The following is a 27,709-nucleotide window of genomic DNA, read 5'->3' on the forward strand; positions in this document are numbered from 1 at the left end:
CATAACATACTCCATAAGTATATTACCAGACTGCATTCAGGTCATGAAGGTCCAAGCTATCCTCAGCTTGCATTTTAAGAACTGGGTATACTATAACTTGACTTGCTCATTTCTCTCCCAAGGCTTCTAGAAAATCTTTAAAATCTGAATGCAAGCAAACTAGCAATCTGCTATCTGAAACTAAGTAAGTTCGCACGTGTTTGCGTACCCTCAGCTCTAAGAGCTCTCAAAGGAAACAACAGCTCCTAACAGAAGCAACGCTAGAAATCCTCTCATCATAAGTATTAGCATGACATTATACAGGATATGTTACTTGGTGCATTCATATCCACATTCCCAGAACACAGAGTTAATTAAAAGAGCAGTCACAACAAGTGGATCTATTAAGGCTCTAATCCACCTTGACTAAGCTGAAAGGCAAATGCACAGAGCAGCAGAAACTGTTGAGAAACAGAACACCAGAAGCACACTTACCTAAATGCAAGAAATCTGAGCTGGAAGAAGGAGGAAATGAACTGTGTGCAGAAGGAACTGTACTAGATGTAGATGTTGAAGCTGGATGAAGGAAGTCTCCAAAGAGGTCTGGACCAGACAAGGCTTGATTGCCTGAACTTGATGACATTGTGAATGGGTCAAAAGGATCAGCTAAAAAACAGGGGGGGGGGGGGGGGGGGGGGGGGACGACACAACAAAAAAAAAACAAAAACAAAAACAAAACAAATTTTAGAACAAAGTTGATAAAGCCTCAGTCCTCTGGGGGCACACAAAGATTAGAGCTTATGCTGATAACTGCAGCAGCTTTCTGAGAATTTTTCATGGTAGTTACCACCTATCCCCTTCCTTTAGACATTCGTACTTCCATGTTGATACAAGTAGTATTTTAGCCATGTACAATACGCACAGCTATGTCTTCAAACACAAATCCTTACCAAGACTGCATACATTCAATAACATTATTAATTTCATCCATGTAAGACACCTTAAGTGAGCAATCAGCTGCATAAAATAGAAGAATTACGTTTGTTAAATGTTCTATAATGTCAAATCTCTGGAGAGTTTAAACAAAACAGACTACTAAACTACTAAAAAGTATATTAAGTAAAACATTCATACTACCATTTTGACTCAAAGGCATTGGTGACTCTGGGGCAGAAAGCACGTCAACCCAAGACTGAAAACCAACAGAAGCAAGGCTTTCAACAGGTCTCTAGTGATCACAGTGAAGAAAAAAAGCGATTGGAAGAGTATTTATAGTATGGGGCAACATGTGACAGTCAGCTGGAATTATGGCTTGTGATCCTCCCGTTTCTGCTGCCCCCTAGGGTCAAAATCGTCAAGAGCCCAGGGACTCTTGCCAGATTCACTCAGATGCTGAAGAGAAGGAATAATCCTGCCACAGTGCACTAGCACATCCAGGGGTGATGACCACATTGTCCAAGACTCAGTATCACTTCAAAAAAAAAACAAACCCTGAATTGACATCGAGCTATCTACTCTGGCATTGCATGTACACAAAACCTCAAGTACAAGTTTGATGTGAAAATGAAAATACCACAGTGGCCAAATATTCTTACTTCTGTATCTTTTATCCAATTCAAAAGTAGTTAGATACATACAGGACTACTGTCCAGGTGTTTCAAAGAAAAAAAAAGCCATAAGGCTTCACTTACAGACTTTTGCTTATGTAAAAAAAAGGTAAATTGATTTCACATAGATCACAGTGATGAAAATCAATACTGAACTGCTTCAAAAGAAAGTAATATTTTAAATAACCTAAATTGTCTACAAAAATACTCTTCAGGTGTATGTAGGTTAAAGCTTTTACACCAAATAAATTATCTAATTATCTTTGTGCAAATAAACTAAACCTTGGAAGTTTCATAGATTCTTTGACTAATATCCTCCAAATCTGTTCAATGCAGGCAGAAAATTACTACTCCCAAAAGTTTAGTCATGTGACAATGACCCAGCTATCCATTGGTAAGAGGAACAGAACCTCTAAAGTAAAACATCTTGTTTTAAATGCCAAGTACCTAGCAGTGTGTAACATTCTCTTTCAGGTATAAACCTGCCAACATTATCAGCAAATCCAGCAAGAAAACGCTTTCTAGCAGTATGCTACTGGTCTGAGCAGTAACCTACACGATTTCCAGCTCCCTAGCAGTCTTAAATGATTAACACTCAAAAATCCCACACAGATGCTTGACTTAAGCAGCACAGCTCTGTACTACATCTAATGCTATTGCTTATATAAAGTGCAAGAAAAGCAGTAATTCATTAGAATTATATTCCTTAGCAAGAGAAGTTATTTCCTTATGGATTTAGAAGAGAATCTGGCATGTGATGTATGGAAATTGTTTAAGAATACTGAATCTCTTTTAAATTCAAAATTTGATTCTTTTCTGTTTACATGGTTTACAGCTGATATTGGCAACATAACAAAACACCCAGGTAATATACAGCCATTTCTCTCCTTTACACAGTAGAAGCATCTATTCTATGCAGATTCTTGCTACAGACACATATGTCTTCACTGTACCAACCAAAACACAAGACTCATTTTCTAAGCACAATGTAAGCAGCAGTTTTCACCTGCTGGCCAGCCAGAGTAGTAATGTTAAATTTACCTACCTGAAGATAAGGCTGTTGCTGAAGATGTACCCTGAGTAGCAGTTGGACACTGACTGCTGAAAAAGAAATCTGTTCCTTGTCCAAGAAGATCCCCAGTGGGCTCTTGTGATGCATTACCCACAAACAGATTGTTCAGTAAGTCCGCATTACTTGATGAAGAATTTGTTTCTGAGACAGGTTGTTTCTGTTGTAGTGAAATATCAGAGTCTAGTCCCAGTAAGTCTACATTTTCTTCAGGAAGAGATTTTTGTATTGGTGCAGATGGAGCTTCAAAATTGGCTTCAAAAAGCAACTCTCCTTCTGGAGTAATAGAGTCTTTTTCCTCAACGCTTACTGCACTTTCTTCACTTGGAAATGTAGGGAATTCCTCATCTGAAGGGCCACTCTCCTCCCTACCATCAGACAGCTGAACACAATCATTTTTAGATGAACTGTCCTCTATTCCACTTTCTGGACTTTTCCCTTCTTGAATAGAAAGAAATAACATCTTTAGATTACCAGGATTCTTCTGCCAACTAGAATAAGCACAGACTTAAATGGTAAGATCATATGAGGTCAATCCTTAATTAATTAAAGCTCACAAAAGAATTGATAAAAAATTAACTGATGCCTACCACCTCTTTGTACAGGGCAGGCAAGCGGCAGCTCACTACCATATTTGCTACTCTGCAAGGGCAGGCATTGCGGATTTTTTCAAAATAAAACTGACTTCGACATTCATCTCAGAACACCTTACCACTTACGGCTTAGAAGATTAGTCACTAACTGCTGCTTTACTCAGTAACAGCATTCAATGACAGCATAAGCATTTACTGATGTTTTTGCCATCAAAGCAGAACCCAGAAGGAAGGCTTACACACACACGATAAAGTTATGCTATCTCAGTCCATACACACTGATATAAAGCCCACTGGTTAGTCTACTTTTCCTGTTCCTCAACCATTGTAAGTGGAGCTGTGGCAATACAAAGGCTTCCTTGCAGACTTTTAAGGTTAAGATTACTGCAGAAAAAGAAAAATTCAGCTTGGCATTTAAATTACACACAATACCAAAAACTGCTACTTGCTGTTTATCCTAGCGGAGTGGAATGGCCACCTGCAAACCTGCAGAGCTCACTCTTAAAATAGCTTTTTCTCATGTTCTGCTGAAATAGTGACTTTTGCTGCATAAGAAGACTTAAGCACTCACTGGAAGGTGTACAAGACAACAATACACCAGATAGTTACTTCAGAAGAAAACAGGTACCTTTCCAGTCCAGAGAATGAAAGAAATTATTTGCGTCAGTACTACTGCTCTGTGGGGATTCTGTATCAGTAGGTGCACTTTCTGAAGATTGCTCTAGCTGAGACGCTTCTGCTTCATATTGTGCAGTTGAACCTGGTTGTCTAGGCAGCTCCGGTTTCCCTGTAACACAGATTTTAAGCCAAACCCTTACACAGAAACTTCTAAAACTCAATCCTGGTCCTATGAGTTGGCTAGACTACAGCAAGACAACTGTCTCAAAGTATCCACTGCTCTGCAAAGCGGAAGTCATGCTCCCAGAGCCTATTTGAAATTAGCATTATTGACTTTGTTTCAACTTAAAAGCTGGTGAGACCATAACAACAACATTTAATTAAATCAGACTCACAGAAAAACACTGAAATATTTTATTTACAGGTTTGCAGGGAAATGTAATTAACACCTCACTTGTACCAACTTTCCCCTAAAATATGCAAGAGCTATGAACAATGTCTGCAATAAGGAACAGAATATCAGAAAAGAGCAAATGCAGCTATAGGGAGACCCCAGAGTATATAGCCAGAGAAGAACACAGAGCGATTAACTACTCCCTATGTTTCTTATTTTACTGAGATCAGATATTAAGCGACTTGTGCAAAACTGAGTTGTGTTGAGTTACATACTACTGTACCACCTCTCAAGAAGAAGGCTTCCTCATGGCAAGTAGGAAGACTCCCTAAATTAGTAAGTGTACAACCACTCCTTGAAAAGAATAGAATGAATGCCTGGGAGAAAATTACGTGTCTAAATCTAAACTGGTAGAACACTTCACCTTCCTTTCACAAACTCAGCTATCGCTTACAGAGATGCTGAAAAATATAGTCTGCCTTAGAACACAGATATGAACGTTCATGAGTAATGAACTAGTGCAAATTCAATTTTAATAAGGCAAGTTTTATAAAACCTGTTCACAGCACTTGCTCTTCTCCTATTCCCTTCCCTCCAGTTTTAAGAAGTATTTTCAGTGGAATTTGAAACTCTTATATTTCATTTATAAATCAGAAAATGGAAGTCACTTAAAAATAAGATTCATTTTTAGAGATCTGCATTATCAGTGAAACATCTTTAGTGAGACAAGAGGTGAGCTCAGAAATTTTTTTAAATCTCTATAAACTTAGTTAAATAGAAAATCACCTAAATCATAATATGAACCATACATACCATTCTAAAAAAGCATGTAAGAGCAGCAACCCACCTTGTAGCAAAAAAAGTGTAATTAAGATGTATCATATTAAGGGGCAGAAAGTAAGAGCTCACGTATGGTATACTAAAATCACTACAGTAATCTCCATCATGCTTTTTATTCTGGAAGCAAAGATAAGGTTTAAGGGCCTTAAAGGAAATGTCAAAGCTAATTACTGATACCAGGAGAAGAAAGATACTGAACAATATTAACTGGAATTAATGAAGGCATCTACAAATGAATCACAGAATATGTAGTATTAAAAAACAAAAAAAGCACGAACATCTACTAGACCACATTAGACGAAGTTTAGAAACTGAATTACAGTATTACTTGGCTGTACATAAAGACCTCGATAAAAACATTTTTAGTGAAGACCATTTGTGAGGAATGCTCAGATGATTTTAAGTGAAAAGACAATGGTGTCAGTTTAGCCAAATATAGCTCTTTCAAAACCTGGCTGTCACAATTTCATTTGCTACAATCCCTGCCAGTGGCATATTCATAGCTTTAAAGCCAGCATATGTAATGACAACGGAGGAAAGACAAAGATAATTATAATCCATTATTGAAAGATAATTCATACTCTTTCATACAATGCAAACTTTTATCTCCTATTTACAAAAAAAAAACCCACCTTTTAGAATTCTTTCACTTAAGAGAAACATCAGAAATTAAATAAAACCCTTCAACACTAAGTACATGAGAATCTTTGTCATATTATCTAGTTTTTCAAGAGATTCATTACCAAATTTGGATAAAATTTCTTGCTGTTCCTCTCGGGTGGAGAAAAGGATCTTGGGATTCAGTCCCTTTATATTCATATTATCCCACAGTGGCTGTTCAGAGCTAGGTCTGTCTCTGGGCTCTACCTCTACTTCCAGATTGACTTGAAACAAATCAGGGTATTTTTCTTGTATGTCACAGGCATCCAGATCATACCTGCAAAGATGTATACAAGTAGATTGTTGATACTGACAGCTAACTTGATTAAACCCATGAAGTCCAAGAAAAAACTTCAAAAGAAAAAATAGTATAAGGCTTAAAACATACTGTATTTGTTTACTTTTTTCCATATAGTTTAAATGGGTGGTATTTTGGTAAAGAATTTTTTTTGTATCATGAACAAACCTTCAGTTTCCTTGGGGTAAGAAAACAGAAGAATCTTATTGCAGTCAAAGTCATCACTTTCTACACTGACTATATTCCTGCCCTGCCATATGTTGGCTTGGCAGGTCAAACAGTTAAATAAAGTTCATCCAGTCTCCTACAGAAACATGTAGGCAGAAACATACTTGGCAAATTTCACTGTGGTGGCATTTCGGGGCACAAAACCTGTGTGGAACTGAATCTGAAACATCTTCATTGAAGCCATCTGTTGAAAACAAAAAATACAGGGAAACTATAAATACACATGAATAGTACACACAGGGTTGTGCCTTTAATATAACACAAAATACTTCCAGTATTAAAATATTTTAAACTGTTTGTTTTGCTGCTGTTTAATTCCATGTACATTTTATTGTGAGATTTAAATGCAGTTTATATAGAGATATATATATCTATATACAGAATATAGATAAATCAATTACTACCATAAAGAAAGCAAAACAACTTGAAACCATATACATCTCATCACTAACCTCAACAGGCAACTGAAGTCTGTTAAATATTTCCAGACCCTGTTCTAGATGCTGAAACTGTGTGACCTTCATTACTTTTCTAAATAACATACATTCAGAAAAATATTAATCAAGAAATATATCACAGCACCTCCCATATGAAGATAGGCTGAGAAAGCTGGGGCAGTTCAGCTTGGAGAAGAGAAGGCTGCGTGGAGACCTCACAGCAGCCTTCCAGTATCTGAAGGGGGGCTATAAGGATGCTGGGAAGGGACTGTTCATTAGGGACTGCAGTGACAGGACAAGGGTAACGGGTTCAAACTTAAACAGAGAAAGCTCAGATTGGATATAAGGAAGAAATTCTTTACTGTGAGGGTACTGAGGCACTGGAATGGGTTGCCCAGGGAAGTTGTGAATGCTTCATTACTGGCAGTGTTCAAGGCCAGGTCTGACAGAGCCTTGGGTGACATGGTTTAGTGGGAGGTGTCCTTGCCCACGGCAGGGGGGTTGGAACTTGATGAACTTAAGGTCCTTTCCAACCCTAACTATTCTATGAGTCTATATATAAAGGAGTCAATTTGGAACAGTTTTAACCACAGCACACTTAAAAGGACACTTCATAAGACATGCAAAGAGCTCGTGTTTGAAAACTCTCAAGTCAGCCATTCATCCCAGTCAGATTATAAGGCTTTTCCCAACTGATTCATTATAGCCATTCAACTTCCCCAACTCTTTGTTCTGCTGACAAAAAAAGCTACTTTCTTAATGCCTGATCAGCATGCAAGAGTCCAGAAAATGCTACTGTAGAAGATTCACTTATCTCCTGGTCTTGCACAAATCCAAATTACAGCAAAATGATAAATCCACAATGTATTTGTTCCCTGTCTTTAGTACAACATGTGGAATAGTCTTGCCAGTCCTTAACAAAGCAAGTCATACAATAATAGTCTAGGAAATACAGTATAATAAAACTAAACTATGGAAGCTTTCCTTGTAAATGAGCATTTATTGAACATCATAAGCAGAAGTCAAGTAACAGGCAGAGCGTTGCCAGCACACTGAGGGAGGTGATCTTTCCCTTCTATCCAGCACTCATGAGGACACATCTCAAGTCTTGTACTGAGGAACCCAACACTGGACACAAGAGAGGCAAGGACATAGTGAAGAGAGTTTCTCTGATCCATTCACCCCTACCCTGAACTACAAATGAAAACCTGAACACCCTATTGAATCAGTTTTCTTAATCCCCTGCTATGCAAGACATTTCCTAGAAGACTAATCCTAACCAAATCTTCCCTCAACTGTGAGCAAGTTGGCAACATTCACAGTGCCCAGATCTAGGCTCTTAAGAGCAATATTGAAACGTGGTTGTTGATCTCCACGACATTTCTGCAGAGAGGTTCAAGGGGCAATTTGAAGTATGTGAAACTAAGGACACATTGAATGTTGTTCCATCAAAGCGCCAAACCAGGATCATCAAAAACACTATTGATGTATAATGTGTCATAGCATACAGATGACAAAATTCTAATCTTTTCCAATCAGTGACTAAATGGCGGAGAAACCACACGAAAGAAAACCTATTATCAGTGAAACTGAGGTTCCACCAGGAATGTAAGCCAACTGATGAGCTTTCATCAGTTCTGTACCCTCCTCATTGATGACCTTGAAAAATGCACTAGTTATTTTTGTACATTAGAGAACCATTTCACTGAGCTTTCAGTTTTAAGGACCAGATCTTCCAGAACATCCTAACACTCCGGGAACATTAAGGAAGTCTTGTACCTCTGCAACACAACAAAATACCTTCCCACAAAGTAGAAAAAGCATAGAGAAAACTATTCATTTCAGTAATAGCTGAAATGAATATGCTTGTTTGCTTCATGTGTATGGAAACTGTCTGAAGAACCTCTGGATCAATTTTCACAATGCCCCAGGTTAACCTAAACTTTGCACTACCCCTTCCTATCTTTTACATGGATCTCCAAGTTTAATTTGGGTTACTCATCTGGAGTAAAAAAAACACAACAAAACAACATATACCAACATGCTTCTTTTTTAGAAACTTGAAGACAGGCTTCATTAACAAGTTTTGTGATCTTGCAATTCATTTGCATCCACAGTTGAATTAAAAAAGGAAACATGCATTCTCACTAGGAGAACAAAAACCAGTAAGAAAATCAGCTATAAAAAAATTCAACCTAGCTCTAGAAATAAGAGTGCAAAGATTAGATAGACTACAAAGAGTACAAATCCAAATGGATTTTTCTAACCTATTTATTACAGACAGTCCCTGGAATTTTACTTCTATTATTGAGTGGCATTTTGTTTTGGTTGCAGTTTGTATGAACGGAATTAAAAAATTATTGTTGTGCAACTTAACATGTAACAAACAATGCCTCAAAAAATGGCTAGAGTCTTTCTATGCAAGTATAATAAACTATCACTACTGAAGTAATTTCCAGAAATGCTTATGAAAGCATCTACTTGCAGAGCACTAAGGACAGACATACTTATTAGGCTTGAAAAGGCTGAATTCCCAAGTAGGTTAAAACCTCACATATTTCTTCGGACAAAGAAAAGCAAATCCATGTCCTTAATGATATCATAAATACAAGTATGATATAAAACTGCAACTAGAAAAAGCAAATCCTTCACATAGGCTGTTAAAATTAATTATTACCTTGGCTTGAAGTCGGCCTCCTAGTGTTGACCTGGCATGATAGATCACAATGAGAACATCTCCCTGGACTGTTATACCTAGTGGAATTACTGCTTTCCCATCTTCAATTTTAAACTCCCTGAAGAAAAGACACAGAAACAGTTAATTTCATTTAACAAGAAAACCAGTATGTCTCACCTTATGTTTAGTTTGGTTTACCTAAGGCCCTCAATATCAACCCATAAAAATCTGCTTCAGTTAAGAATTAGCTCTAAATGATTAAAACTTAAAAGCTGCTCCAAAAATAACAACATTAACAGCTGCTTACAGCAGAGCAACAGAGAAATTTAGACCAGTAGTTGTCAAATCAAATACAGGAGAAATATCTTCAAGGATTGTTCAGAAATGCAAGAGACAGGATAGTATAAAGAAAGCTGTTACAAAGAAAGATGCAGAGAAAAACTGTAGCTGCACTAATGTGATATGTCAGGAGTCCCACCAAGGGACAGTAGCAGAGAAAAATAAAAACACCCCACAACTGTTTCTGTTTCTGCTGTCTTCAAATTAACTAAATTCCATAAAGGGCTTGGATTTTTAGGAACCCTAGAAGAACCTTGGAATTCTCTCATCTTTCCTCTGCTTATTACTACCTACACCTAGTACTGCTAGTACCATTTGAAATTCCTGGGTTCTATTAATATAGAACCCATTTTCAGTAGCAGACTTCAGAGCTGTACAGAGACTAATGAGCACACCCCTTGCAGCTACCATGCCTGGGGGATCCTTACTGTTTCCATGATTGAGGCATGATGTTCACTCAGTACATGTACACCAGGGATCTACCTTCCTAGTTCATACAATGTGGAGTAAGAAGAAAGGTCTTGCTCACCTCTGCCTCCCAGTGCCCACTATGCCACCCATCTTCATTCAGGTGGCATCCATTCCTGCACTTTCTGCAGGAATAGGTCCATGCTATTATAACCACATTGTCTCTTCCCCATGATTTACCTTTCCATATCAGCTAAAGGGGACAGAGGAGATGTTCCATACATTAAAGAAGCTTTCTGCTCAACTGGCACACCCAAAATCATGCTTTCTTCTCACAGTAAGGCCTTCAGATTAAAGTTAGTCTACAAAAATGGAACACGCTGTTTCAGCACAAATTACAACTTGCACTTACTTCATTTTGTCATATTCCTGGGAGGTAGTGGTTACTCTCTCATCACCTACATAAACTTCACAAAAAGGCCTGCAACCATTACGCTGCTTACTGAAAAGAGGAACAGGAGTCATGATGATTGATCTGACCAGAATGGGCTTGCTGTGAGGAATAATGGGCTCTTCAGCCATCATATCACACATATATTCGATGTATCTGCCAAAACCAAAAGGTACTGATTTAGTCAGAGAACCAAATTCTAAAATGGGTGAATTCCTGGTCAAGTTACTTTCAGTCATATCCAGCCACTGAGCACTAACAGATAACAATAAAACACTGGGAAAACTTAACAGCACTTGCAGCAAATTATGTTCAAATTTTATAGAATTTCATGAAAATTAAATAGAAACATGGAGAAATATTTATGATCCCTAGCCAGCCTCAAAGTAAGGACAGAAACAGCTTCTGTCCAAAAGCCTGCATCATAACAGAAATATACTGCCCAGAAAATTGAATACAGCACTCCATACGAACTCATCTGCATGTATGTCTCACCTTCGAAACAACTCCAGATACTGCCTTAGGTCTGTAGGTTGACATATATTCACTTGTGAAACAAACTATCTACTCTTTCCAAAAGCCTTAAAATACTGAACTAGGGGAAGTATTTATTTTTCCTTACACATCAGATCAAAGTTGCACAGTTCTGAAGTTAGTAAGTCAAAGCTTCCTATAGGCTTTAAGTTTATCCTCATTAGTAGAAGCTACCTTTCAGAGAACCCATTAAACACACTCAAAGTAAATCTGTACAACAGCATAATGTTACCTATATTTAACTTATCTTTCTAAATCTAATCCTTTATGTAGTAGTCACCCTTACAATGAGTTCCTACCAAGACTTCACCATTTTAACATCGATCAAATTAAAACACAGAATCAGTTTAAAGCATTGTCAAAGTGTATGAAATCCCTTCTGCATGCACTCCTTTGAAAAGCAGGAGGCATTCCTACCCAAACAGAAAAAAGATTGGTCTTTTCACAGAGCTTGCAATGTTCTGACACAGTAAAACCTACTGTAAGTCTAGCAAATGTGGAATAAAGACAAAATCCTCTTTCACATGTGTAAGGCTTGAGATCATTCAAAAGCATGACATACTCTTGCTTTCATTCCTAACATTTCTTCACTACAGGCTATACTTGACTCACTTTTAATAAGAACATAATGGGTAACTTAAGGGCTCACAAAATTCAGAACTACTTTTGCTACTCATGATAGACCCATTTTTCCAAGTACTTAGCTATTCAAACACAGACACTATTGAAATAATGTATCTTCCTAAAAAGCATCCTTTAAAAATTGTAGCATATTCACAACTGTGTAACTACTTGCTTCAATGATATCCTACAGACTGCTACCATACCTTTTATGAGAAGGCCAAATGCCAGGAGGACAGCGCTTCATACTGAACATATAAACTGCAGCTTCAGCAGTAGTGAAGAGACGACAAAAACACAGAAAAGAACAAACTACCACAGCGGATGCTGCTCTTCCATCCTACAAAAATAAAATAAAAACAAAAAACACCAAAAAAAAGTTGTAACTCCTATTAAACCTAGGAAAAAAAATTACAGAAGTTACTGAAGAACATTCTATCTCCTTATTCAATGTAACGAAGTCCAAGGTCTAGTGTGATCATTACATTTTAAGGCTGTATTTGAATGTGAAAAGTTTTATTGATTTCCACACCATACAAAAGGTACTACGTATCTGCTTGCTTAAATGTGAGTAACTGCTTTAGCTTAAAACTATTTTTGTCTTCATGTTACTATCACTAATACACATCTTTAAGTTCGTTTCCTGAATACTACAAGAAACCCCAGTTCAGCACTGGTTTTGGTTGATAACCACGGACTTCTGCTACAGAAGAAGTCCTAAGATTCAGAAGAACTAACCCACACTAAACTCTTCAGTCTTCTGACTGTAACTGCCCAACATTAATGACTTGCCACAGACTAAGTGAAGGAAACAGGAACACTGAACTTCTTTCTGCAAGAACCATGGCTACACACATCTGAGCTACCCTTATGTTATATAAGAGACTGAAGATTCAGAAGAGGTAAAGGCTGACAGAACAGGACCTCTCAAGGCGTTTTTGCTAGTTGTAAAGAACATGTTCTTTTTTGTAAATCATTTGTCATGTAAGTGTGGAGGTGGGGAAGAAGAATGGTTTTCTTCAACCATTTCTAGTATGTTTTCTTGAAAGCCAGGCTTCTATTCCAACCATTACTTAGATTAATGAAAAGAAGGTCTTCCAGACAGATATTTAAAAAGCAGTTCAGCAAGAGTTTCATTACTGTTGGTATAAGTAGCAAGCCCAATGATTTCCAGAAGTCACTAAACTAGTTTTTGATTCTATGGGCTGGAACCTGCTTTTCAGTTAAATGTCACACAGATGGAACACAAATATTGTCCCTACACTGAAATGTCTACACTTAACGACAAAATATTAAATACGACACTGATCAGAATAACAAGCAGTGACCTATGTACACTTGCATTACAAAGCCACTTCCAAATGCAACCATCAGAGGGAGGGAAGAGAAATCATTATACAAAGAGGTCAGCAAGCAAGTCACAGCAAACCCTTAGCAACTATGACATGAAGTCAGCCAAAAACTTTACATGAGTTTAAAGACTACCGTACAACCAGAAATGCAGGATTCAAAAAAAATATCTCACACATTGGTAAACAAAACTGACGACAGAACCTTGCACTTCAGAAAGAAGCTTGATAAGTTGCAGAATGGGAGCAAAAGAAACACTCCTGGAGACAAGACAGTAAGAATTTACATTTTTCCCCATATGTTTTTACAAGGATGATGGATATTGGCTACAAAATCAAACAATCTTCAGGCACGAACAGTCCTTAAGGCAGCAAAAAAAAACAATTATCAGAAAAATCTAGATTTTTGAGCATAAGTTTTGTCCCAAAGCCTCAAAAAGCTAGAGGAGTTTTGTGTGTAAACTATTTTGAAAAGGAATAACCTTTAAAAAATAAAGTACCTTTCACAGTGTATATATAATTATCTTAACTTGGTTCATTTAAACACAGGTCAAACAGTTACCTCAAGCACACTTAAAAGAGCTGCAGCATACTCAGTTGCAAGTCTTGGCCGTTAAGTTCCACTAAGATAATCTTGTACTCATACCTTCTTAAAGCTGGGCAAATTTTCAAGGATTTCCACCACTGCATGGCCCCAGATAATTACATAGAGCTAAGTTTTACTACAGATGTCCAAGAGTTACTCCAGTCTCTGCCATATGTGCTACAGTCTTGTGATATCAGTAGAACACAATGCCAGTTAAAACTGCCAGTCCAGAAAGACTTAACCGTAGCTGAGGGAGGGAGCTGCCATTTAAAGTTGTTTTCAACTGCTTGTTTTCAACTGGATCACTCAAATTACAATGAAGTATCTAAACTCACTGTGCTACTGCAAACCTCTACAGGAGTGATTAAGAGATGAGGAAGCTCTACCTGATTCTGAATCAACAGTAGCTAGAAATGCAGTGTACACCCACCTGTCATTCATAAAGCATGAACAAAAAAGTAAAAGACTGAAATAACAGCTGATTCTCCCAAAGCCTACTTTGCTTTAGTCCCACCTATATACATGCAAGTAAGCATGTAGCATGGAAGAAAATTTATTTAGTAAGCATGTAGCAAGGAGAAAATTTATGCAAACACCTTTCATAAAAACACAGTAGAATGGAATCAAACCCAGGTGTCACAGTAAAGATAGCCAATAAAACTCACAAAATGAGTAGATACTAGCATCCTTATTCAAAATTTAAAGTATTGAGCAAAACATTTCAGACTTAAATCAATTTCTTACAAGGCAGTGCACAATGCAAACATTTTTCTGGTCTTGTTTCAGCCATAAATGCATGTTCTTGCATATGCTATAGAGATTCTGAAGATTTGGTGCTCGTCTTGCTGGCCAGCCACATTCAGAAACCTGCAGCAAGAGAGAAACAGAGGTGAGAGATTAGATCACACAGTCACAAACATTTACATAGTATAAGCTGTGGGTATAAGAGGCAATTTTATAATTTAATGCCACCTTCAGGTAGAAATTAAGCAAGACATGCAAGAAAAGTAGTCTCACACTTTGTAGGACAAAGTGCAATATAATTCCAGTCCTGTCTATAATGTCCTGCACTAGAAGTATTAAGAACTCAGATTTTTTGTTCCAAAAAAATTTCAGATAAAGATCTTTCAACATCTGTGAACATACTCTTAAGCAAAAACCAAAACCAGAAAGACTTTGTTTGCCTTTACATTTGTCCTTCATTCAAAGGGCCTCAACAGTTAATATTCCTTCTGCAATTAGTACTACAAAACATTATCAAATAATCATCTTTACTACTGAGAGTCTATATTCTTAAAATCATAGTCCAGTAAGAATGCAGTATATGAGGGTTACTCTGAGATTAATTACCTGAACCAATTATCACAAAAGATTCTCATCTGGATTATTTTTGTGCCAAGCTGACAAAAAAAAAGACTGAAAGAACGTCTGACCTACAAAGTCCCCTACAGTTTTTCACTGTATTCTGGTATTTTAATTAAAAAAAAAAAAAAATGCTTAAGTTGAGCATTCTTTTGTCAGTGAAAGCTTAAGCAAAGTCATCACTAAATAAATAAAAGCTAAGGCTTTTATTTATTTATTTTATTCTTATATTCCAGTTCCCTACAGGATTCAATGTGGGCTTCAGTACATCTCAAATATTACAACAGCAGTGAAAATCATATTGCAGCATTGCAGCTACAACCCAGCAAACAGTCTAGAAAAGCAGGTGTATCCAAAAAAGAAAAAAAAACTGACTTTTTTCTGATTTACCCTTCACCTTCCACTCAAATGCTACTTTTGTTAAAAGATGTGTACCATACAACACTACCTCTATAAACAACCTGTTCCAAGCAGGACTCAAAACTAGCAAAGATGACTTCAAAACTACCATTAGTTTAGGTTAAAGAAATCTGTAAAAGTTACATACAGATAACATACAGCAAGAAAACATAGTTTCATAAACACCCACTAAAAAAAAGTATCAGAGTTAAGAAGATCAGAAGCTGGTCTCCTCTGATAAAGTTTAAGTCTTGCCATAATCATCTTTTGCAGGCACTAGAGAAAAACTAAGCTTCCTTAGCTTCTTACATGGCTGCTGTCACTCAGCACTGATAATGAATTCAAGTCAGTATTGTTCACTGTGCACCTGAATTAAATAGATCGATAGCAAAAATTTCCCCAATACATTTAAAGACTGGTTTGCAAGTAAAATAGCTGCTTTTGTCTTCCATTTAAAAAAAAAAAAAGTTTTGTAGGAATTCACTAAATAGTCCTAGCCAATAAAGTGGACAGGAACTTATAATGTTTTGACAAGTTATGAACTACTATTACTTCCCAGCAAAATAAAGATCAAAGACAAAATTAATGACAAAGACAAATACAGACCAGAACAGTCCAAGACCACTGGTTGATTTAGCTTTGCCCCTATTAACCACTCACAGTCCCAATACATCAGGAATATCAGTGTACAGGCACCTCAGACTTGCATTGCATAAGCAAAAAATTATCCCTAGGGTAAATGATCTCCCAGTTACAGAATTTATCATTCCATAAACAGAGATAGATACCTTTGTATGATGAGGAATAAATCAGTTCACTGTCAGCCTTGGTAGACTTTCCAGTAATCTAGAGCTAAAAAGTACTGCTGAAGCTTATGTTTTGAGGTACCTGCTCCAAATTAATTATACAGGAGGTTTACAAGGAAAAACAAAGGAATAAGAAGGAATGACAAGCACTAGACAGAATACATTAAACATACCTCAGCCTGACAGTTTAAGTGAACTTGGATAACCTAAGTAATGCTAAGGATTACTCTGCAGGATAAGACCCAAAAGGGGTTCCCTGTAATAAATAATGTTTCTAGACTCTCCTCTGGGGAGTCAGTATTTGCAGGGAAGGGTTATGATCACTACAGAGTATTTAAGGTGAGGTTTAATGTGTCCAGGTCTAGACAATTCACAACACAGTCGCCACTGTTGAGCTACTTACAAGTCAATTGAGGTGTACTTCGGAACAGACGCTGTCAGCACCTAACAGGTGGTCCTCACTACCCTGTTACTGAATTAGGCAGAAGTCTTCATTTTAGTATCAGAGAATAGCCAGAAAGGCTTATGGAGGCTCAGCTAGGCTATACCAATATTTCAAGAAGTAGCAACAAGCAGTCAGATAGGGCTGAGCCATATGGGAGTCAAATGGTATGCAGAAAGAAACTGAGAAAGCCCAGTAAACATGTTCTGTATATCAGTCAAAGGAGTACCACTTTTGATAAAGGGAAACCTCTGGATTTAGAGGAGACTGACATTTTAGTAACATTTTCAGTTAAGTATTCTCCATTTAGGCCTGAAAAATTTCACGTTCTCAAAGATATTACTAGCCTAGGAAACACAGACTTTAGTCAGTAAGGTTAAAGATCAGTCTTTAATCAGTTAAGTTTAGACTGAAAGCAAAGGCAAGCAGATATAGATTATTCTTTACCTCATGTTTATACCTAATTCTTTTGTCATCTTTTTGATTATATAGCCTACTTTAACATATTTCACAATAAAAAACTGAATGCATAACCGAGACATTGTGTTGAAAAACCTTTTCCAGAAAAAAACAGTAACTATACAAACCCTATTATGGAACCTGGAAGGACGGTACGTTCTTGGAGAGAGATTGTACACAGCATAGTGGCCAGGATGTTTAGAGTCTAGGCATAACCGCACATCTTCTATGTTATTTTTGATGGCAGATTCTACACCTTCAGCTGGAAAGGACATCACTGAAGACAGAACAACAAACACCAGATGAAGTACTCACTTTTTTCATACATTAAGAGCAACCAAATTATTCTTAAGACACACTCAGTCATCATACCAGCAATTCTGGAAGTGATGTAAGATATATCCAAGTCTCCTTTTGCATAACTGAAACAGAAAAAATTGAAGTTAACGCCAGGAAATAATCCATTCAAGATGAAAGTCCAAGCCCCAGGTCTCTCAGGCTACACCCCCTTCCCATGAATGCTTCACTTCTTCCATCTGAAGCTTGCTACCTCACACTTCAAGGCTTCCAGAACAGACATGTATTTGAACAGTTACTCATTTACATCAATTGCAACAAAACCACCTCTGGGGATTTTGTACAGATGCCTTCAATGCTTAACTCATTCCTCTTACTGATAAACATTCACTGTAGGTAACAGTATGAAAGTCCAATGAGGATGCATTAGCATCTTTAACAGAGTAAAACATTATCTTAAAACACGGATTATTTGTTGAAACTTTACATGTTAAATTATGTAACTCTGGCATGTTACTATCTGGCTCAGATGGCCATGCTGCCCATTTTCTGGATTTCATATGAACAGAGGATACCTGAATACCTGATCCTCATTTAACTCATTCCTCAAAAAATTCATTTCCAAAACTCCCACAGTGAGCAAGGCTTTGATCATTACTTAACTTTCTCATATAGTTGTGCACAGTTTTAAAGGGCAGCCTTTTTCACCCTCCCAGTGATTTTTTTTATATTTAGGTCTATTCCTTCCATTGTTACCTCATTCACATTATGCCAATAATTTATTAAGACCACAATAATGTTTGCTTATAGGGTATCCGCTATGTAGTAGGACAAAAAAAAGCTTGAGAAAAAGAATGAAGAGCCCCAGTGCAGGCCAATATTCTTGAGTACAATCACATAGACTCTTCAGCATAATCACAGAGGTCTGCACTCCTGATTGGCAAAGTAAAAACAAACCTCACCTATAGAATTTGGTTTAGACATCCCTATAAAGCATGTTTAAGGAATGCAGAGGCACTAGCAAAGCACAACTTCTATAGCACTATGAAGTTTCAAGACACCACTTGAAAGAGTAGACCTAAATACTGCACTCAAATTTTGAAACATGTGTTTTGATTCTTTACTGCTTCCTACTAAAACTGAAGGAGGCTGGAGGGATTCAGTAAAAGATTATTGAATTTACAAGGATTGGGAGGATAATTTTAGATAAAGCAAGAACAATTGTTTTGAAAAACACATTAAACAATATTTACGTAGAACGGCATAATCAGTGTCCTATCAACCAGTGACAACCCAAGGCCTCAAGGGAATTGAAATCACAAAAAAAAAAAAGCAACCTTGGAAAATCTTGTATAAGGACGTAGACAAAATGGCCAAGTAACAACTATTTCAAAATACTTCATCTTTGAAAGTACGTAACTTAATCATGTAGCTCAAGTGTAATGTTGTGGTAAACAAACTAATTAAGGCAGAAATTTACATTCACAGCTAATCAAGATTTCTTACTAAAATTAGTGATGAGCATAGTCCTTCATAAGACTGCAAAGTGTCAACCACTACTTGCTGCCTACACCCACCAGCTTCAAGCAAGAAAACATGCAGATGATTCTAACTATATCAACTATTTTTGATATAAAGAACCATCTAATACAATAGCCTGAGAACAAAGAACCATTATAACCTCAGTGTTACAGCACTGAAGATAAGCAGCAACTAGAAGCAGAAGCACAGAATTAGTAAGAGCAAAAATCAACAATCCTCACACATTCCTTTGGGAACACATTCACATACTGACTTCTTACTAGCAACACCATTAAATTCAGATTTGCTTTTTACATTTATCCAAATTAAAACTATTAAGACCTTGGATCTCACCATACACACACTGCTGAAAAAGTAAAGCTTGGTATGTCTACATCAGAGCACAGCCAACTCAAGCTTGCTGTTTTGCAGAAAAAAAAGTATGCCTGTAACAACTGGAAAAGCATCAGAATGCATAATTAAAATGTAGCTGCTAAACTGCAAAATCAGCAACAGTCTCCTAAAACATGTGACCCCGTCCATAAATTACTATTCCTTGAACTTTACTTCAAAGCTATTTTAGTAAAAAGCTTGAACATCAGCTAAGCTACACTGGTTTTAGAGAAGTGTTTCATGTCAGACTGGTAACAGAGATTGCTTTAAGCGGCAGGAAGTTTAAAAAAAGAAAACAAAACAAAACCAACTGTGTTTATCAGTGTGTAACTGGTAAGCATTCCTACTTATTCAGTTACAACATTCCTGTAACTATAAATTAGAATAAGGTCTTTCATTTTGTTGACAGCAGAAATTTTATTTACTTAGTGATATTGTTGGCAGTTGATAAGGGTAGAAGAACACAGAAACAAACCAAAAGACTGCATGGAGTATTTCTGGCTTGTAATCTATATGGAAAACAGTGTGCTTTTTAAAGCTCTAATTAACTCAAACACGAAAGTATTTTAGGATACCAATATTTAGTCACTTTTGTGATGATACCAGGTAACTTCATGGTATTCAGCGAGAAGTCCAGTGGGAAAACTAGCAAAGAAGATATGCTCATTTTTCAGACCAAATACCTTAACAAAATCAGAAGTTTTAATTAGATGTTGAAAACTTTTCACTGTGTTAATGGTTGGCATTATCAATCTTGCCAGAGAACAGCTGCACTAAATACCATAACTAATATTAAATAAAATCATTACAGCAAATCAAATTAAAAATTCAATTAAAATTAACAATTCACAAAATCAACTAGTTAGCATAAAGCACAAAATTCTACAATACTGCATAGTTACCTTGTGTTACTAACAGTGGAAGATGGGAAAGAATAAAGAATGACAGACTAAGCAGCACAGCTACAGTGTGAGCACACAAACCACCTTAACTTAAATAATGCTCTAACACTAAGCAATCTTCCTCCAGATATCTCTACACTCACAAGATTAGAAAAATATCTATTCATTAGCTAAAAACCACAATTTTGCAGTTTAATTTTTAAAAGCCGGGAAGAAACACAGCACTGAAATCCACATCAACCCACTCCCAACTGGTTTTACTTCATAAAATTGAATTAATCATTCAACTACCTAAAGCAACACAAAGATCCATGAAATAAAACATTAATGCAGCATCAAACCAGAAGCAAAATTACCTTAGAAGCAACAAAAGCTAGCAATAGAAGGCAGCCAATTGTTCCCTCGAGTGTTAGATCATCATCTCTTCAATGAAAGACACTGTTCCGACAAAGCAAAACAAGACTGATCCTAACTTTTGCATGCTGCTTTTCAACACCTGTGGAGACTGGATATTTAAAACATTTTGGTATGCTTTTTTGGCAGGGCATTTGTAACCTCTGTGGATGCAGACCTCAATAAGCATAAAAGCTGGTCATAGCAGCATCATAAACAAGATGAACAGAAGAGAGCTATGTTCAGGCCACATGGCTGCAGGCTGAGATATCAGGCACAAACAGGTACATCTACTGGAACAAACTTCCCTTTTACACAGATGCTACTCTGTCATATCAGGCCCCTTCACAGAGCAGTTCATATTGGCTCTATGGGTGTATACACCCAGTACTTCCTTTTAAGTCAGTTTTTATCAAGAGAGGGCTAAACCTCTGTTGCTCTGCGCTCTCACATAGTTATAAACTGTTTCTGCCTAAACTAAATCTGTAACAAGAACTGCAACACCTGCAAGTGAGGTGGCCTAGGGGACAATCAAGATGGCCCTCATTCAATCTCCGGTTCCTAGAAGACTGTGACATACCAGTTTTCAGGCTTTATCACTTATTAGTGTAAAACAAGACCAAAATTTGAATCAAGATAAGGCAGCCATGGGAGAGGAAAAAAACACAACAAAAAAAAAAAAAAAACAAACAAAACCCCAAACATTTTCTGTAGCAGCTACAGAACACTAACTACATTTGTGGTTTGTATTCAGTTAGAAAGAAGCCAGTCTGCAGAAAAATGAAGTAACTCGACATTCAGAAAGCAATGATAAGCAAGGAGAGCGCCTACCTGATGAAATGACAGACTCCAACACATGGAGTCCTTAAGTGTGGTGAGGAAAATGCACAGGGAAGAGATATTTTAGTTTGTCCAGAATGTCTGTGTCTCATGCTGGTTGAAGAGTTTTGGAAAGGCAGTCAAGGATGCAACTGCAGAAGAGGCACTCACATCCCTGATGGTACTGGCTGTAGCCACAAGTTTGTGAAGGCAGAGAACGATCACGACAAATAGATACGTTCTATAGTAGATGCAAACGAAGAATTAACACTTCAGCTTGGTTAAAGCACAAATAGCTTAAGAATGTACAAGCCCAGTGGTGGGACTCTCAACAGCACAGTGAAAGCTAAAGAACCTGGGACTACCTTAGGTCCTACATAACATTAAGTATTGCTCATGTTAATTCCATACCCTGCCATTTCAGTGAAGTGTCAAACAGAGTTAAGATTCAAAATACACAAAAGCCTTATATGAAGGAATGAAAATTAAAGAACTTTTTTTTTCCTTCACTAATAGTAAGTTCCACAAAGACCTGCACTAACATATCTTCAATAGCACTCACATTCCTAACAGACGCTCAAACACTACCAAAATGTAAATAATCATGCGAAGTATGGTTTGAAGCAGTTTAGAAGATTCCAACAGTTCCGAATGTCCCACACAAATTTAAGGTATAAACAATACTGCCATGGGGGTCTCTGCAGGAATCAAGAGCCTCAAGTTTCACCTCTATCACGCTTTCCCATTTTTGTCAAAAAAGGGATTCTAACTAAAGTGCCAAGCACATAGTTCAGCCACAGAACACTAATCAGCAATTCAGAGTCGCACAGTAACTCTAGAATTAGGAGATGCAGAACTTTGGCCAGTTCCCATAATTTGAACAAGGAACAGTAATGAAGAGCATGTGAAATGAACAGCATCTTTTCAGATAGCAAGTAATCAATGTCCTATACTTCAGAAGCTATCAGATGACCTCTGTAAATGCAGCTGGATGTACAGTTACTACCTCATTCCTCGCACACTACACTTACTATGCAATCAAAGGAAATCACACAAAGCAAAAAGCAACACACACCTGTTAAGTAAGAGATAAAAATAAGTTTCAGGCAAAGAATAAGCCATTCCATATAAAATATTCTATTTCAGATAGTGCTAATCCACTACTAGAAAAGGAGAAAATGGCACAAAAAAGAAATTCAAAAAAGTAATTAAAACTTCCAGTGGCCTTTAAGGAAGATGCCATTTGCAGGAGCAAGAAAAGGAAACTTCTTCAAACATAACTGACTGTTGGAGGCAACAATCCATAAAGTCATGTGGAAACAAGAACACAAGGAAGTGGAAATGCAAGAGTGCTTCAGAAGCATGTAGTGTACAATCAAAACACAGTATCAGAATAAGATCTAATACAGGAACACAGGCATGGGAAAATAAGGCTTATAACACTGTCAGAGGTAAAGAAGAATTTAAGTGTTATATACCACAAAGGAAGAAAAGCAATTTCTCTGCTGTGGAACTTAATCTAAGCAAAACTGGCATGATTCAAGACAAGGAATTAACTACCTTAAAGTTTATTAAGTAGTAGAGCCATCAAAGGCAAAGAATCTGCAGAACATTTCATGTTTTACTGACAAAGTACGTTTCATTTAACAAGATACCACAAAAGGAACAGAAGTAGGACTGAACAGGAAGGGAGATCAGTTCCACAGACGGTAGCAGGTACAAGGAGGTAAAGAACAGAGGCTGCAAGACAGCACATGCCAAACAAATAAAACGCAGAGCAGTTGCTTAAAAGTTGTAGCTAATCATCTTATTTCATACATGGAATTCCGACAGTTCTGCTGAGCTGCTAACAAGTCACCACTTTTCATCATGCAACAGCTCATTCCCCTTGTACTTCCCCTGTCTTCTCTTGAGTCATCATAGTTTCCCCAGATTGCAAAGTCTGATGCTACAGCTTCTGCAGAAAGCTTAAGGACAAACCAAAGCTGAACAGCTTTTGTGACTTTTACAAAACAGAGGACATGATCTTTCTAACCCACACACAGCAAGTTTAAACAGTCCAAGTGTAAGAGCAAACAGCTAAAAATGCACTTGAACTGGCTACAGAGGTGCACCATCTACAGATCTAACTTACCCGATTATTACAAACATTTTAGAATGCATTATGCATAAGTTATTCTCAGTGGCAGAAAAACGTGGCAAGCAATAGACTTCACAGTGCCACAGCACAGTATCCCAATTACAGGGCCACAGACTCTACAGTGAGGGACAAGGTGCAATATTCTTTAGGAAGCTCTAGTTCAGCCATGGTATTCAGTAGTGACTTACCTGTTCTTTTTAGGATTAAGAAAAAACTTTTACACTGCATAAAGTATTACAAATGAAAAATGGAGGAATAACAGAATAATATTTATCACACAGAGGTACTAGAAACATTTGGAATAGGATTGAAAATCTGATTAGGAAAAAATAATCACATACGAGATACCTGAAAACATATACATCAAAACAGTGAGAGTCTTTTTCCATGCAATATAGGGCAAAGGAGACAAACTGCAGATTCTCTCACTTTGCTTTAGAGGGCATAGGACTCCACCTGCAAACTAAACTGGACAGAACTCATACACTGTTTCTCTGCAGTTTTAATTCCTGCCCCCATTTCCTTTATTTGTACTTTTCACCACCTTTTTTTTCTCCCTCTCTTATACATAATTCACTGAATTCATTCTGAACCATGATAGTCCACACCTCTCCACCCTGCTCAGCCCCCACTTGTTCATCTCTTCCAAGCCTTAGTAACTAAAATGCAGCAGAGAAAGCAGTAATTCTGGAAAGGCTTTTGCCCCCAGCATTCTCATTTCTAGTATATAATTGCTGAAGAAACTCTGGTATTTATATCATTCATAAAATCTCAGAGCCAGCTATCAGCTCTTAGAGCTCACACTTAGAAAATGATACTGAATTTGATCATTTCTGGAGTAAGCTCCCAATCCTTCATTTAGAACTCTTACCATCACAATTTAAGTTTGGTCGTTTGGGGTTTTTTACTCACTTGGCCACAGACTGGATAACTTTAGAAGATGTATCCTTAATATTAGTGAAAAATCGCTCTGTTCCACCCCTCAGAATATCAAAGAACCCTCCATAAGTCTGGTCACATTCCGCAACAGTCAGGCCTAGAGTAGTTGAATAAAAATAATTGTACTTTAAGTCATATCCTGGAATGGGCTCCATACTAAAGCAAGTTGCCAATAAATCTGGGAGTGAATGCAGATACAGGCTACACCTTGTTGAAAGGCTCAAGAGTTCTAAAGTTCTGCTTAACTATGACTTATGCAAAACATAGTACTTCCTGAAGTCAGGAGGTTTAGCAAACTACTTAACACATTATAATTGATTGCTGCATTTAAGACAAAAAAAGGTAAAAGAATTCTGAAAGTAAAGCATTTATTTTATATTGGCAGTGCAGCAAACTACTGTTGGTTTTTTTTTTAATATCAATCAAAGTGTAGCTTATCATTAGCAAATCTACTTAAGCACCCCCAGCAGACACATTTTAATGCAGGGCTTCAAAAGCAGCTGTCATAATTCAGTTACTTTTCAAGCACAACATCCCTATTAATGTGATTGTATACAGCAAACAGTACTCATTCTTGCACAAAACAGATGGCCAGACAGCCTTTCGATCATAATCCTATTAGGAAGCTGGATTCTTCCGCAGAAATTGATATATAGGTAACATCACCACAATAATAAATATTACCCAATTTTAGAAGTTTCCCTGGAACATTAATATCCTTTGTCTCACTCACAATTCAGTATATCAAGCAAGAAGTATCAAACTAGAAGGAAAACTGAACACAATATAAAATAATCATAGAATCATGGAACAGTTAGGGTTGGAAAGGACCTTAAGATAATCAAGTTCCAACCCCCCTGCCATGGGCAGGGACACCTCACACTAAATCCTTTGGTATCTTCTACATTAATTGAAGTGTTCCATATCCACATATGATATATATGATGGGTACAGAAACTGCTTTTTAATAAGATATTAGATGCAAATAAGCCTACCAAATTCTCATTACTATATTAAGTGTAATTAGTTTTTGCTGAATGAACTCTGGAGTATCTGTTGTCACAGAACGCATATGTCAGCTGTTAATCGTGTCGCTGTGGAAACATGTTTTGGTTGACTATTTAGTATTGCTAGTGCAACTATTATTTTTCCTCAGATGAAACCACAACTTCTTCTCACCTTTGATGTCCTATGGTGCAACCACCTCCTGAAGGCCTACCTGCACAATACTCCCTTAATTAGCTGCAGTCAAGGCAGTACCAGCTATTTCTGAAACTACTGACTAGATATCAAATAAACTGAATTTAAGATACTGCTTTTTACTTTTGAGGCTGTCAGACATTAGTTTTTTGGAAGTGAAAATACTGAATAGCTTTAGACTATGATCACTGTCAGATACACTTCAAACTATCACAGGGGAATCAAAAGCCTCTTGGGGAAGAAAGCAAGAGGGAGAGAAGGACCCCAGATACTTACAGAAGTATTTAGTCCTCAGACATGCTTTTTGCAGGCTAAAATAAATACATGTCAGGTCAGTGACTCCTTAACATTAATGAACTACTGTGGTCCATAGTCAAATCCCTGCAATTGCTTCTGCAGCTCTTTACTGGACTTTCTGAAGTTAAACACCAAGCCCATTTTAGCACAATTATACCAAAAGCCACAGAACAGATGCTATATTTTTAAGTTGTAACTGATGTTAAGTAGTTCTTAGAAAGCAAAGACAACTGTCCCTTTCTTACCCCAATGATCCAATACTGTACACAAACAGTATGTACTGGTTTCAGTAACTTCTGTTAAAGTAACACATTTTCAGTTAAAATACAGCATTTCTGAAAGATTTTTAATAGTCTGAACTTAAACTCATCTTAAATTCTCCACTTTACAGAAGACACTTTAAAATATCATTGCCTCACTGAATTGAGAAGTTTGGACTTCAAAAATAACCCACTTTTACTTGGTTTTATCACCTAAAGTCTACTTTCTCCACTGCTCTTGTTCTAGAGAATATTGCCACTTATTGTATCTGCACTTTCACCAAGTTTTAGTTGACTTGTCTCACATCCACAAATCAATAATGTATTTTAGTTTCAATTACTTTATATAGAAAACCAAATTTTATCTTGCCCAGCAATGAACATCAGAAATTCAAATTTTACATGCATCAACATAAAACCAAACCCTGACAAATATAAAACAAAGTTAGAAACAGCAATATAAATGCAAAATAGCTAGTACTTGTGCAAGATGTCTAAAACCATCAAAAGATTTCCCCCCATCCCCAGAAGTTATGCAACTGGTTTTATACTAAGACGTTGTCTTCTTCTGCACTTACCTGCATTGTACATATTGTTGAGCTGTCCTGCAGGCTTGGAACTCTGTGAAACGGAGGTCACAGATGTCCGAGGCTGAGCATTGTTTCCATAGCCTCCATTTTGTTCCAGGAGCTGAGAAGATTAATAGTTACTATGACTACTTTCTTGTCAATCTAGCCAGCTTATTAGGCTTTGGAAATTACTTTTACATGGTGAGAACAAGCAAGCTGAACCTTGGGAAAAAGCCATGAAGTTAAGATAATCTAATCGATTCACACGCAGTTTTGTGAGAATTAAGCATTGAACAGAGGATACTTCAGTTTGTTTCGAGTTAGTGTAGGCAAAGCCTTCATATGCTAGATTTTTCCATGCTATTATGATTAAGTGCAGCATGTTAAACAGAGCACTTGAATACTAAAGAATGACCCAAGAACATGAGAAGTTTTTCAACAAATAGTAACTATAACTAGTTTCCTTGCATGTCACGTAAGCTCTGTGCCTTAAAAGGAACCTTTTCAAAAGTTTTCAAATCTTAGAAGTCCTACAGATCAATTCAACTGAACTTCAAAACAAACTGGTGTGAAATTTTCAAAAGACTAAGGAACAGGGCACCTACTGACATCTGTTACTAAACACACTTACTGGACAGAAGAGGAGATAAAGGAGACCTAATCAGTAATACTCTTTATGAGATATCTTTACCTCTGTGATGGGCGATTTAGGATTCACATTCCTAGCTGCTGCTATCTCCTGCAGTTGATTCACAAGTTCAGTGATTGATAGTCTCTCCTCAGGGTTCACCTTCAAAGCAGAACCTAAAACAGAGATTCAATG

At 37.1% G+C, this 27,709-nt stretch overlaps 1 protein-coding gene across 5 annotated transcripts in view; it reads right to left on the reverse strand.

The window, feature by feature from the left end:
* The window catches only part of GAK (cyclin G associated kinase), a 73,286-nt gene that overhangs the window by 19,554 nt on the left and 26,023 nt on the right, over positions 1-27,709 (reverse strand). For 3 of the 5 annotated variants that reach the window (XM_062609740.1, XM_062609742.1, XM_062609738.1), the window contains exons 9-22: positions 27,578-27,690; positions 26,896-27,007; positions 24,534-24,657; positions 17,529-17,578; positions 17,285-17,433; positions 14,433-14,555; positions 11,960-12,093; positions 10,560-10,754; positions 9,401-9,518; positions 6,391-6,470; positions 5,844-6,037; positions 3,877-4,035; positions 2,632-3,096; positions 475-645 (exon numbers count right to left, since the gene is read on the reverse strand). In XM_062609740.1, the coding sequence (XP_062465724.1) occupies positions 475-645; positions 2,632-3,096; positions 3,877-4,035; positions 5,844-6,037; positions 6,391-6,470; positions 9,401-9,518; positions 10,560-10,754; positions 11,960-12,093; positions 14,433-14,555; positions 17,285-17,433; positions 17,529-17,578; positions 24,534-24,657; positions 26,896-27,007; positions 27,578-27,690 (2,187 nt within the window). The remainder of the gene's footprint in view (positions 1-474; positions 646-2,631; positions 3,097-3,876; positions 4,036-5,843; positions 6,038-6,390; positions 6,471-9,400; positions 9,519-10,559; positions 10,755-11,959; positions 12,094-14,432; positions 14,556-17,284; positions 17,434-17,528; positions 17,579-24,533; positions 24,658-26,895; positions 27,008-27,577; positions 27,691-27,709) is intronic. The other 2 variants (XM_062609741.1, XM_062609739.1) reach the window with 1 other exon arrangement.

This window comes from Pezoporus occidentalis, unplaced genomic scaffold (assembly GCF_034315485.1).
Source record: "Pezoporus occidentalis ecotype Australia unplaced genomic scaffold, CSIRO_AGI_Poc_V1 ctg140, whole genome shotgun sequence".
Taxonomy (NCBI): Eukaryota; Metazoa; Chordata; class Aves; order Psittaciformes; family Psittacidae; genus Pezoporus; species Pezoporus occidentalis.